The following is a 12890-nucleotide window of genomic DNA, read 5'->3' as shown; positions in this document are numbered from 1 at the left end:
ATGACGACAACCATTCCTTTGTCCTGCAACAGATGATTGTAGAACCAGTCACACACACACAGCATTCAGGTAAACACACAATTGCTGCACATTTAAACATGTGTTCATATTTTGTGATGTGGTTACAGGGCAGATGGCAATGTGTCAGTGAGCTGATAAATCATTTAGCATTTCTATATCACTCAATAGATGACGCCCCAGAACAGCTGACTTTAAATTACTTACTTATTATGAGTCATTCTGACAACGTTAATTGTTTTTATGTTTTTATTAACATGCAATCTTGAATACAAAATGCAGTCATCCTGAATACTGAAAAAAGAATCAGCCTTGCCCCAGATTTTCCTGAACTCTCCCTAAAAACAGTTTCATGCTTATAAAAAAGAAACACAACATAATAAATTAAAATATTTATATAATAAATAAAATCCAAATAATAAAAAATATAATAAAATTCATGCTAATGAACAATTAGTAATGCTAAAAATTATTAGATGGCTACTGATTATACATGATAAGCATGTTCACCGCTAAACTGAACAATTCTGCCCAATATCCTGCTCATTTATACTTATCAAGTTGTCATTCTTCACCTGAACATGCGGTATGTAAAGTGTGTAAGATGTTATTTTAGTCTCATGATTCTTTTTTTACACTTAAATCCATTGCTCCCAGCTATCTGTCTCTCTCCTAGTTTAATTATCCCATTCAGTTAACAGCTCAATGGGTCACTGACCTGGCATTCCAGCCTTTTGATACAGTACTTGCCATGCTGTACTTCCAAAGAACTTCTGTCAAACCATCATGGAAGACAGTCAAGAATCTTTGAGGAAAAGCCAAAGCAGAGAAATGACATTCGCTGACTGCTTGGCCTGTCAATAAATCACAGCAGCGCTGATGGTGCATAGAAAAGCAAGACAACTCTCTAGAAGAAGTGTAAAAAATGTGTGCATACATGCCTACTTTTTTCAGCTCTGAAATTACTTGTCAAGACTTGCATGTATGAGATACTTAAATGTAAGTACAAGGCTTACAGAAACATGAATACATTTCTTTTCTATATAAATATATATTTAGACCTATACACAATTTGAAATTATTTGTATGAATAATATAACTGAAATAATTCAGGAAACAGAAAATTAAGAAAGCGTTTGACTTGTTTAAGCATGTATGGGCGCATGCTGTAAGTATAACTATGGGTTTTTATGGCCATGGTTGGTGGTGCATATTAGTTGTGCCTCTGTAGGATACACAGAGTTCACAGACGCCTACCTCCGTGGAATAATGCAGTACAGAAACTCTAAAGTGATAAAAGGAAACAAGAGTTTTGCCATGCAAAAGCTTGGTGGACAGTGGGAACTTCATATTTACTAAAAGATAATTCCCTCATAAAATACTTTAGATTTTAACTATAAGCTTTTCCTAATCAGACCAAAATTTTTTGAAGATCTTAAGATCTGCTAAATGGTAAAAGTGAGTCATATTTGTAACAGTGTCTACGCACGTGTGTATATAAACGAGTTTTTGTTGATATGAAAGTTTTCAGCATGTCTCTATTTACTTGTGTTAGATATGTGACTGAGTGCAGTGTCTCTAAATTACAGTCAAATGCAAACATTCTGAAAATGTCTTGATAAAAATCTGTGTTAATGGATAAAAATAATGAAATATAATAAATACGAAATGATATATATTATATGTCGGGTAAAACAACAATTGAGACTTAAGTGAGCATAAGTCACACAAATATTTCAGCGATTTCAAGGAGTTCAAGTGTTGCCTTCTATTTTAGAATTTCAAGATGATCAGGTTGATGCAAAAATACAAAAATGTCCTTAAAGCCCTGTCTATTTGACATTTTGACATACTAAACTGTATAAACACATATTACAGCAAACCATCACAGTGGATGTAGCATGTAAAGATACTATTTTATTTATACCCATGACGAGCCTTGACAAAAATTACGAAGATGAATGCTACCTCCATCTAGTGGTGAGTTTGGTTAAAGGTTTACCATCATAATAGTGCAAAAACAGTTATTTAAAAAATCGAATAGTTTTTTTTTTTTTTAATATTCGAATTGCATAAAAAGTTAAAATTTTGAGAATGTCACTAGTGTTTCCAGTAACACTGAACGAACAGCTCATAAGGAAACATCCTGATTGTTTCTGGAGAATACAAAATTTAGCACCATTAAGCTTAATACTATAGTACAAATTTCCCATTTCAGTATTTTACAGAAGGTATTAGGTATTCCATAACAGTACTACTATATATCTTACATTCAATTCCATGCATTATGTTTAAGATGTGTTTTCCCAAAAGGTTAAAATTCTCAAACTGTTGTATAGTCAAATGTGTCGCTCAATGAACTCATTCCCTAGACCCTAGCTATGTAGTTAACACTACATGCTGCGTAGTGCAGAAGGGCATAGCGGTAATTTCTCGATATCGGGCGCCATCTAGTGGCAGATTCACGAACAGACGGAACTAATACAGTAAACACTACACTACACTACAGTATATTTGTGTCCCCGGGGCACAAAAGCAGTCATAAGTAGCAGAGGTATATTTGTAGCAATAGCCAACAATATATTATATGGGTCAAAATTATCCATTTTTCTTTTATGCCCAAAATCATTAGGAAGTAAAGATCATGTTCCATTAAGATATTTTGTAAAGTTCCTACCATAATTATATCAAAACCTAATATTTGATTAGTAATATGCATTGCTAAGAACTTCATTTGGACAACTTTAAAGGTGATGTTATCAATACTCTTTTTTTTGTACCCTCAGATTCCAGATTTTAAAATAGTTACATCTCAGCCAAATATGGTCTATATACTATTATGTGCTTTTTGGTCTTTTTTGGAACTTAACAGAAACTGGCCAAAGTATGCATAAATTATGTGGAAGTGACGATTCAATATTCTGCAAAGGATTTTTTTAAAAGAAAACTGGTAAAAAAAAAAGAAAAAAAGCTTGTGCTCAAGAAAAAGGTGCTGGAATCCTCTTCCTCAACTAATATGTTTTTTCTTATTTTTGAAAGTAGATTGCCAAGGGATATGGGTTTTAAATACAGTGCACTGAAATATAAACTCACAATACAACTGATGCGATCTAAAACTTCTTCATTCCTTTTAGGTCATATTATCACACAGGAATCTGTTTGAATTAAATCATGTTCTTCAAAAGGTTCATCAGGATGACTTCGGCCCTTCTCTGTCCGTAAAAGTGTCCATAGTCAGTCTATGGTTTAGCGACAGGTATTTCTGCATACGCAAGACAGGATAAGATATACTGACTTTATGCGTTTCATGTTTGTAGTGCCCGGAGGTGAGCATTTGTCTGGGTTGTAGATTTATTACGTCCAGTGATAGGGTTGGACGGTAAAGCGATGGAAGGTTGCTTCGTGTCCTGTGTGAAGTGGGGTGATTGGGCTGGGTGTGAGTGTGTGAGAGCTTTTGAGGATGAAATTCTGCTGGGTTGGGAAGGACACAACAGGTTGAGGGCAAGACGAGTCTGTGGGGACGTTTCCTCAGTTTAGGTTGAAAGCCCAAAGACTTCTCTAACATGACTTTACGGGAGGAGAGGGTAGCACAGGCCTTCTTTACCTCTTCTGATTGGTTCTCCTTACCAGAAATGCAATGGCTGCTTATGAGCGAAGACTTGTAACTGCTGGATTTTGATGGCGGATCAGGGAGAGACTGAGTAAGAGGCTTGTAAACAGGTGCTCGAGGACGCCTGATTGAAGTCCCCTCTACGAGAAGATTCACTCCCACATACTGAGGAACTTCTACTGCTGCCTGAAGACAGAAGAAAGAAGACAATGTTTTGCAACTAGAAAATAAAGTTAGTTTTTAGGACACTATTTTGACCCAAAAAGCTATTAGACAATAACATTTTACCCTCACTGATTCAATTGATCAATTTTTAATTATTTAAAAGAAGTTATAAGTGAAAGATTGGAGTCAGTGTTTATTTTTTTTTTTTATAATAATAGTTTAATTCAGAAAGGACACTTTGAATCGATAAAGTCACAGTAAAGATTTCTATTTCAAATAAAAGCTGTTCTTTTGAATTTTTTAAACATCAAAGAATGCTGAGAAAATATATCATGGTTTCCACATGTTTCCACATTAAGCAGCACAACTATTTTCAACATAGATAATAAGAAATGTTCAAAATGACAATATATCAAAAATCATATTAGAAGTATTTCTTAAAGAATGTTTGCTGGAAATTCAGCTTTGACATCAAAGGAATAAAACACATTTATTAATTTTATATAATTTAAAATAGAAAACAGTTATTTTATTGTTGCAATATTACTGTATTGCATTTTAGATCAAATAAATGAAACCCTAGTGACCACACCATAAGAACTTTTGCTAAGTAGCACATATATATATGTTTGTTTGTTTTTCCATTTAGTTTGGTGATCTTGACATTGTGTATGTGTACCTGTTTGTATATGAGTTGGAAGCCACCAGTGTGAGCGTTGCGGTCACAGCGTCGATCCAGTACCACCCGCAAGGTGTCTTCCTGTACAGCGGGACAGAGTCGAGCGGTGACCCCTGTGGAGGGTGCCATGGTGGGGCTGGCATTGATCTCCAACAGCCAAGGTCGCAAATCCCGTCCCAGCATAAAGTCAGCTCCGTAGAGCTCAAAACTATTTTTGCGAGGTTCCACACTGTCCTGTGCAGTCAAGAGAGTTTGGATAATGGCCTTCTGCATACCTGGAACAACCACCCCTTCCCACAGAATATCCTGGCCTGAAGCAGCCAACCAGGAGCGGAACTGTGAACATGACCACATGCACTCAGCGGGTAGACAAGGATTGCGATCTGGGCTTGGTTGAAAATGCTTCTGGATGGAGTTGTTGCAGAGATGTACAGAACTGAGATTGGATAGCAGAAAATTTTAGATTAATTGAAGCCTATTAAATAATCTCTCTTAAAGGAATAGTTCAACCTGAAAATGGAAATTCTGTCATCATTTTCTCACACTTGTTACTTCAAATCTTGAAGTAAAAACTTTGTTTTTTCTACAGAACACGAAAGTATATATTTTCTAGAAGTTCAACAGTTTTTGTCATTGCAGTAAAAGTCAGTGGGGTCCAAAACATCACTGGATGAAAAAAAGAAAGAAAGAAAAAAGAAAATAAATAAATAAATATATATATATGTACTGTATATATGTATATATATATATATATATATATATATATATATATATATATATATATATATATATAGATAGATAGATAAATAGATAGTTATATAGTTAGATATTGTTTGTGCTTTACAGAAAAAGTCGCACAAGTTTTTAACAACTTGCAGGTGTGTAAATGTTTTAATTTTGGGGTGTTTTCATTTTTGGGTGAACTATCCCTTTAATGTTTGCCATTTGTTTTCTCACCTATCCAGTGTATGAGTGGAGTAAGGCTGGGTGGAAAAGCGGAGGTAGCACTCACGGTAGAACCACACAGTAAGAGGGTTCCAGTCTGTGACCAGGAACCACTGTCTTACATCAAACTTAGTGTCATGCACGAGGAGAGGCCGCTCCAAGTACTTCTGCACCACCCACTTACTGTCCTTCATAATGCCATGGTCTGCATTTACTAAACTCAATATCTCATCCAACCTGTTCATGCACATTATACCTACAACAGTAAAGTCAAAGTCAATTAAACAGTTTTGCTGTATTTTTATTCCACTTTTACTGCACAGTCTTCACCTACTCACCTCTGCCTCGTGACTTGGCCCCAGGTTTAATGATCCAGATGTTGCAGAGTCCATCAGTCTCCATCTGAGGGCAAACACAACTCATCTGCTCCAGCATGCATTTACAACGCTCCACATAAGCTTCACAGCCCTCTATCATCAGTCCTTCACTGCAAAGGAAATCAGCAAGAAATTTTTTATTATATCTTAATCTTTTGTGCTCTCGCAAGACTCCAACAGAAAGTTTTTGTTTTTGACATAACCGTGTGTACAAATTCTGTCATTTGTCTGATGTTAGAAAATTGCATACATTTGGAATAAGACATTTTTGCAGCTTCGTTTTATTTAATGATTTTCATTATAGAATTTCAGCCATCAAACTTTTAAAGATGATATGACATGATATGACTCATTAAGTGCACTATAAACAATAATCAAAAATCATACTCACTGAATAACCAAATAATAATTCCGAAGAAACACCTTCCACTGTTGCTCTGAGAGGGTAGGGATTGTTTCAAAAGTGTTGTCTATGTCACAGTGTTCTAAACTCTTAAGATACTCCTGACATATATCCAATGCATTGTCAATTATCGAGGTTCCAACCGTCTGATTGGCATGCTGTTTACGCAGCTTGCTCAGACCTAAAAAGGAGCGAAGAAGATGTTTGAATAATTTTAAGACCTAATGTGGGTATGTCTGTGTTAGTGTGTGCCATACCATGAGATTTAGCATCATACATCTCTCCGGTTCTCTTCCCCTCTGAATCCCCTCCATACTTCTCCAAAACATACAGCAGTAGACTTGTGCATGCAGTTCTTCTGAAGTCCTCTGGAAAGAAAGAGAACAACATCAATTTCTTTCAGAGGATCACATCAGCGTTAGGTTCAATCTAGCAGGTTCAATCCAAGGACAGAGCAACCCATGAAAAGCTACATACTGTAGAACATAGGTCACAACTGTGCCTGTGTGCAACACATTTAACCCCAGACTGCCCCAGGGAGACTGTGAAGTTCATGTGGTGTAAATCTCTTTGGGAAATGAAAAGGAAACAATTAGCCAACAGGGGACAATACAAATTACTGACCAATAAAAGCATGTTTATCATCCTCCGCCCCCAGTCTGTAGCAGCGTGGGAAAAATGTATCGGGATCTGCTTCATCAAACCACTGCAGATTTCTTAAATGTATACACAAACCAACCTGAAATATATGAAATGAAAGGTAATGAGTAAGGGAAAGTGTTTTTATATAGAAGAATTTTGGTTTCAAAAATTTGTCATGAACCTTGGTGGTGAAAGATCCTGCCTTTGCGTAATGATTGGTCATCTGGTCTTTACGTAAAGACCGACAGTCGATTGAATCCCTCCTGGTTGTCCAGTAGAAATATGGCGTCTCATTGCGAACCAACCGTGTCTAGGAATTTTAAATAATGATCAGGGACTGTCCACTGTCGACAAATTACTCCCAGCTGCTAGGGAAACTATCAGTGAAATGAAATTCAAGAGTTTCTAAACGTACCATTATATCGTACAGATCATCTGCCTCATCGTACCTCTCTCCCTCTTCTCCAAAGTCTGCATAAACAAAGACAGAAGGTGGTGTGACAGTAGTCAACGGACAGAGAGCATGATCTATGTCGCTGACATCTGTTTGCTGGAATGAGTGGTGTCAGGTTAGCAACTCAAACTATCATATCGAGCTTTAGATTACAGTAGATCATTAACTAAACAGTTTCACAGGATGCTTCAACCAAAGCATTTACAGTATACGTCACACACACACACACACATTTGTGGTTTGTAAGATTGTTTAAATGTCTCTTGTCTCTTGCTCACCAACGCTGCATTTATTTGATTAAAAATTTAATATTGAGATATATTATTATAATTAAAATGTTTAAAAAAAAAAATTCAAATGTAATTTATTCCTATGATGGTAAAGTTAATTTTCAGCAGCCATTACTACTACTCTCATGTAGGGATGGGCGATATGGCAAAAATTTCATATCACGATTTTTTCCAGAAATTCACGATTTAAACTTGTGTAAAATAGTGAAACCTCAAACAATAAGTTGTCTGAGCATTACAGCCAAACTAATTTACCTATTTTAAAAACAAAGCCTTACAAGGTAACGAAATCTAAAATAAATAAAATGGCCGAAGTGGGCAAAGATAAAAATCTCTGTCATTATTTTTATCTTTGTTATTAAAAAATAAGAACAAAGATATACGTTACAAATACACACAATATACAAATAAAACAAAAAGATTTCAGTTACAGTAGGTGTATTTAGCATTAGTATTTAAGAAATTTGATTAACAAATAAACAAAAATTAAATCACTTAATTATTATTAAACATGTCATCATTTACTCACTCTGAAGTTTTTTTTTTTTTTTTTTTACCCGAATTAATTTCTTTCTTCTGTTGACAGTTGCTGGTCCCCAGTTACTTCCATAGTATTTTATTTATTTTTTCCTCACTGTCATGTTTGTTTACCCACTTTCTTTAAAACATCTTATTTTGTGTTCAGCAAAAGAAAGAAAAGAATACAGGTTTGGGACAACATGTGAGTGAGTAAATAATGATAGAATTTACATTTCTGGGTGAACTATCCCTTTAATGACAAAAGGTGTTTAGTACTGTTGCTTTAAGAGCTGCATCTAATATTGACAGGCACTCGTCCATTTTTCTCTCAGATGTTTACTATCACTTTAGACATAACCGTGTTTATGTGTAATCCTTCTGTTTTTAACTTCCACTCCAGTATTACGGCACGGCTGACAAGCTTCTTAGCGTCAGAACAGCACGCAAATTAAATCTTTAACAGTCAGGGCGTTAAAGCACATCCAAATAATGTACTTTCTTGATTGTGTGGGGTGTCCCCTGAGAGTAACTACAGCTGAGATAACATTTGATGTGAAGCCTTTATTGAGACGGAGGCACGCTGTAGCACGATACTACAATATTTTTTCAAAAGCAGATCGTGGAGACATTTTAATCATCCACGATCAAACATCATTATATCGCACACCCATCTCGTGCTCCTTCAGAAATCATTCTAATATGCTGATTTCATGCTCGAGAAACATTTCTTCTTATTATTATGAACTCTTGTGGAACCCTTGATTTTTTTCACATTACTTTCATGAATGGAAAGTTCAAATGAACACGTTTCTTTGAAATATTACAGTATACATGTCTTTACTGTCACATTTGATCAATTTAATGTGTCCTTGCTAAATAAAAGTAATAACCTGTTTAATAAATGTAATTGTGGAAAAACCCTAACCATCTGTTGTTTAAATTAATTTAATTATGATTACTTAGAAACAGGGATCATGCTGATTGACAAAAAGGTGCTAGACAAATAATGGTCATTTTTAATCATGTTTACATTTAAATCATTCCCAACAGAACATTGTGTTTGCAACTAACTTCTGGGTACAATTTAGTCCCCTGTGTATAGCTAGTAAACAAACCCATGCGCACACACATAGAAACCGACCACCTTATTATGTGTCTATGCAGAGTGATGCATAGTATCTCATCATAGTTCTGTCAGAGACTCTCACCATCATCATCACTGCTGTCTCCCTCATCTGTGGCTTCTGTTTCAAGATCATGTCGACGTGGCTGGGGGACAGAGGGCCGTGGTAGGCGCCGCTCCACCCATCCTCTTGCACGCAGGCCTGCACGGATTATAGGATAGGGACCCAGCACCGAGAACACTTTCTTTTCCTACATTAGAATCAACAAAATAAACAGTGTATGTTCATTGAGATCTTGATGTCATCTCATCATTATTATTATTATAAAATTAAAGATAATTTGGAGTTCATCCATGCACTTCTTCTGCTGTGATTCATTAGGATTTTAGAAGCCTAACCTTTATAGCCTTGTCCACTAGAGTCTTAGCTGTCTTCAGTCTGTCCCCATTTAACATAGGCAGATTTACATAATTACAACGAGCTCTTCCTTCCAAGGGTTGCACTGTGACATACAGAAATGCTTTACAAGAATGCTGTACAAAATAAATAACAGGGTTGATCTTGAGTCTAGGATTTGGCAATAGTTGTGTTGGCAAATATACAGAAAAGAAAAAAACATTTAAATTGGTCTTCAATATCTGAAACAGTTCAAATCGTGTTTTGATTTCAGTCTACTAATGTCCACCGATTTTTTTATTGTTTTTTTTTTTTTTGGGGTCTCACCAAGGCTACACTTATTTGATTAACTTATTTGATTAAAAATTAGGGCCGGGACTTTAAAGCGTTAATTGAGATTAATTAATTACACAAAAAATAACGCGTTAACTAAGATTAATTAATTACAGAAAAAAAATTCCCGCATTTTTAATAACTTATTTTTGTACCGCGGAACGTTTCTCACTGGATGAGTTTTGGCGGACTGATTATACTGGAGAACCAACTAGCGTTCGCAACTTCGCATATCACCGCAGCACATCGAGCCTCAAGTATCACCTCAACGCAAAACATATAGCAGCTAGTGTGGACTTTACACTTTATGTTGAACTATGTATTATTTTGTTGGTGCAACAGTTTACGTTGAGCTCTTTATTGTTTTGGCCAAGGTTATTGAGAGTTGGAATTAGTATGTTATGGCCTCTGAAGCAACAGAGAGATGTTTTCTAATAGTCAGTGTTTCCAATGTTCTGAATGTAATTGACAGTATTGTGTTTTACTTAAAAAACACTTTACAGAAGGTTCCAGCACCTATAAGCTTCCTGAATTTCTGAAAAGTACTATTTCTAAATTGTTTCTAAATATGCTATTGCTACACTTCATGGCAAAAATTGCACTGGTCTGCTAGACTTGGTTGAACAAAAATAAACAATATTTTGTTGCTTAAGCTTATGTATTCAGTCATTATTCAATGGTATACTATAAATCCATGTGAAAAAAATTACTTCTCACTGTTTTCAGGTCAAATATTTATATGCGATTAAAATGCGATTAATTAATTACAAAGCCTCTAATTAATTAGATTAATTTTTTTAATCGAGTCCCGGCCCTATTAAAAATACATTAAAACTGTAATACTGTGAAATATTAACAGATTTTTTTAGTTCTCAGTTTTTTTCAGGATTCTTAGATGAATAGAAATTTTAAAAGAACAGCATTTATTTGAAATAATAACTTTTTTTAAACATAAAAAGTGTCTCTACCCTTTGCTTGCTGAATACAATTATTCTTATTAAAAAAAACCTGTTGATCCCATACTTTTACTTTCAACTTCTAATATCTCTGTGAGTATGTTAGGTGACATCGTAAGAGGGAAAAAATGTGTATATATATTAAAATGTGGCATAAGTGTGTACATACTGTACCTTGCATATGTTGGTGCATGCTTGAGTTAATTTCTCATATCACTCACAAAATAGGCAAGTCTTTCCCTTTTCAACCTAAAGTTCGAAGTGAGATAAATTTAATGCACATTGTTCACTCATTAACTCTCTCACACAGCAATATATATTAAACTGGAGAGATGACAGCTCTCGGTCACAATGATAACCATGAGAAGTGAAAGCTGTCCGTACTTTAATGCATCGATAGTTGAACACTGTAATTTGTCACTGCCTGGAAACGACTTTACACAGAAGCTCATCCTCGGATCCAACATACAACAAAGAAAAAAAAATTCTATGCACATTCCTCCCCAACTCAGTAGAACTGTACTAAGTAAATAAAGAAGCACATCGCAATATTTAATTTCAAACTTATTTCACTAGTTTATAAATCCACTTGACATTATAAAACTTAAAAAATAACAAAAACACGTGGAGCTCCTCAGGCCCGTTCACGGCCATAGTGATCTTGAGAATCGCTGAGCAAACTCACCTGGACTGCGACGGTCACCTCTGGATTTGACACCCGCCAGAAGCAGTCTGTTGAAATCGATAAGGTCACCGGTGCGGCCAGCCTGCCAACCGGCCCGTGGAGCTGCGGAGATGAGAAACGCTCGTTCAGCGCGTGCGCACTGCACACACTCCAGCTCCACCGCGCTGTTTACATCACCCTTGACAACTGTTTCCTGGAAACGGATGACGCCGTGCGTCAAACCAAGCCGGAACACACAATGCTACAGTTGTACACTGAGGAATTTAATATCTAATATTCAGATAATGCTTAACAACAACGACTGTTTATGAAATATTCAATTAGCATCCCTTTATTATACTCTTTTGGCTCCATTAAATTAAAGACATACAGACTGGGCTTTTGAATTATTACGAACATTAACGCTAAATATAAAATGTTTCAGAAATGTCAGGGGGGTTGAAATCCACATCCTCATTATATAGAAATCTCCTCGGGGGCACAGTAATAACAATTAACTAACATTTTATTGTCTATTAAAAGTGTCATAATTAGTCGCTTTGAAATGCACTTGAATTATTCACTGTTCCATAACAGATTGATTGTGAAAGCGTCATATCAGTTGTCAAGTCTACGTGATCTTTTAGCTTGGCCAGAAAGAACACAATAACATGCACATCACTATTTAGGCTATCAAATGCATGATTACTGTAAGACTAAACTGCTCCATAGACACTGCGTGGACTGCCTCTAAAATATTTATGTTTTGCTTTGTTTATTTGTGATTACCTGTATTTTTGGAATAAAGTTGGTCTATATAAGGCTGCCTGTACATAAGAAAAGACACTAGATGGCAATGTATGCTATATTTTAAAGAAATGTTATGAGTCATGATTTGAATGAAAAACCGAAATTTATAACACCACGGTGTTAAGCGTCTTTATATATCTTATGGAAAGCAGAGAGAAAATAATTGCGTAATTATTAATACTTTTTTATTTAATTATTGTCTAGATAAGCAAAATAATGATTTTACGTATGCAGACATATTTGTATTGTGAAAAATAAATGAGTAGCATTGTTAATGACGTTCATTCACTTATCATAAAAAAATAAACCCCATTCACTAATCAATTACGGCATTCTGACTTTAAAAAAAGTAGTTTACCTAGACACTAAATGCTTTTTCAACACGATCTTATATAAACTTCACTTAGTTGAGACGCTGTGACGCTGTTCACATTATTTTCACTCTCATGAATTGTACAACTATTTCTGGCACTTTCCTGTATAGGTGCAAAAACGCATCAATCGA

General features: G+C 35.5%; 1 protein-coding gene across 1 annotated transcript in view; it reads right to left on the bottom strand.

The window, feature by feature from the left end:
* Nucleotides 1-265: 265 nt before the first annotated feature.
* Nucleotides 266-12890, bottom strand: part of LOC127959542 (tubulin monoglycylase TTLL3-like) — a 31128-nt gene continuing 18503 nt past the window's right edge. The window contains exons 2-14 of the mRNA XM_052558782.1: nt 11597-11789; nt 11086-11160; nt 9625-9728; nt 9311-9476; nt 7255-7310; nt 7021-7149; nt 6822-6936; nt 6455-6565; nt 6186-6378; nt 5756-5904; nt 5430-5673; nt 4473-4908; nt 266-3814 (exon numbers count right to left, since the gene is read on the bottom strand). Of these exons, the coding sequence (XP_052414742.1) occupies nt 3209-3814; nt 4473-4908; nt 5430-5673; nt 5756-5904; nt 6186-6378; nt 6455-6565; nt 6822-6936; nt 7021-7149; nt 7255-7310; nt 9311-9476; nt 9625-9728; nt 11086-11104 (2328 nt within the window). The 5' untranslated portion in view covers nt 11105-11160; nt 11597-11789 and the 3' untranslated portion in view covers nt 266-3208. The remainder of the gene's footprint in view (nt 3815-4472; nt 4909-5429; nt 5674-5755; nt 5905-6185; nt 6379-6454; nt 6566-6821; nt 6937-7020; nt 7150-7254; nt 7311-9310; nt 9477-9624; nt 9729-11085; nt 11161-11596; nt 11790-12890) is intronic.

Source organism: Carassius gibelio, chromosome B6, assembly GCF_023724105.1.
Source record: "Carassius gibelio isolate Cgi1373 ecotype wild population from Czech Republic chromosome B6, carGib1.2-hapl.c, whole genome shotgun sequence".
NCBI lineage: Eukaryota > Metazoa > Chordata > Actinopteri > Cypriniformes > Cyprinidae > Carassius > Carassius gibelio.
The sequence above is the reverse complement of the archived record's forward strand: the minus strand, read 5'-3'. Positions and strand labels throughout refer to the sequence as shown.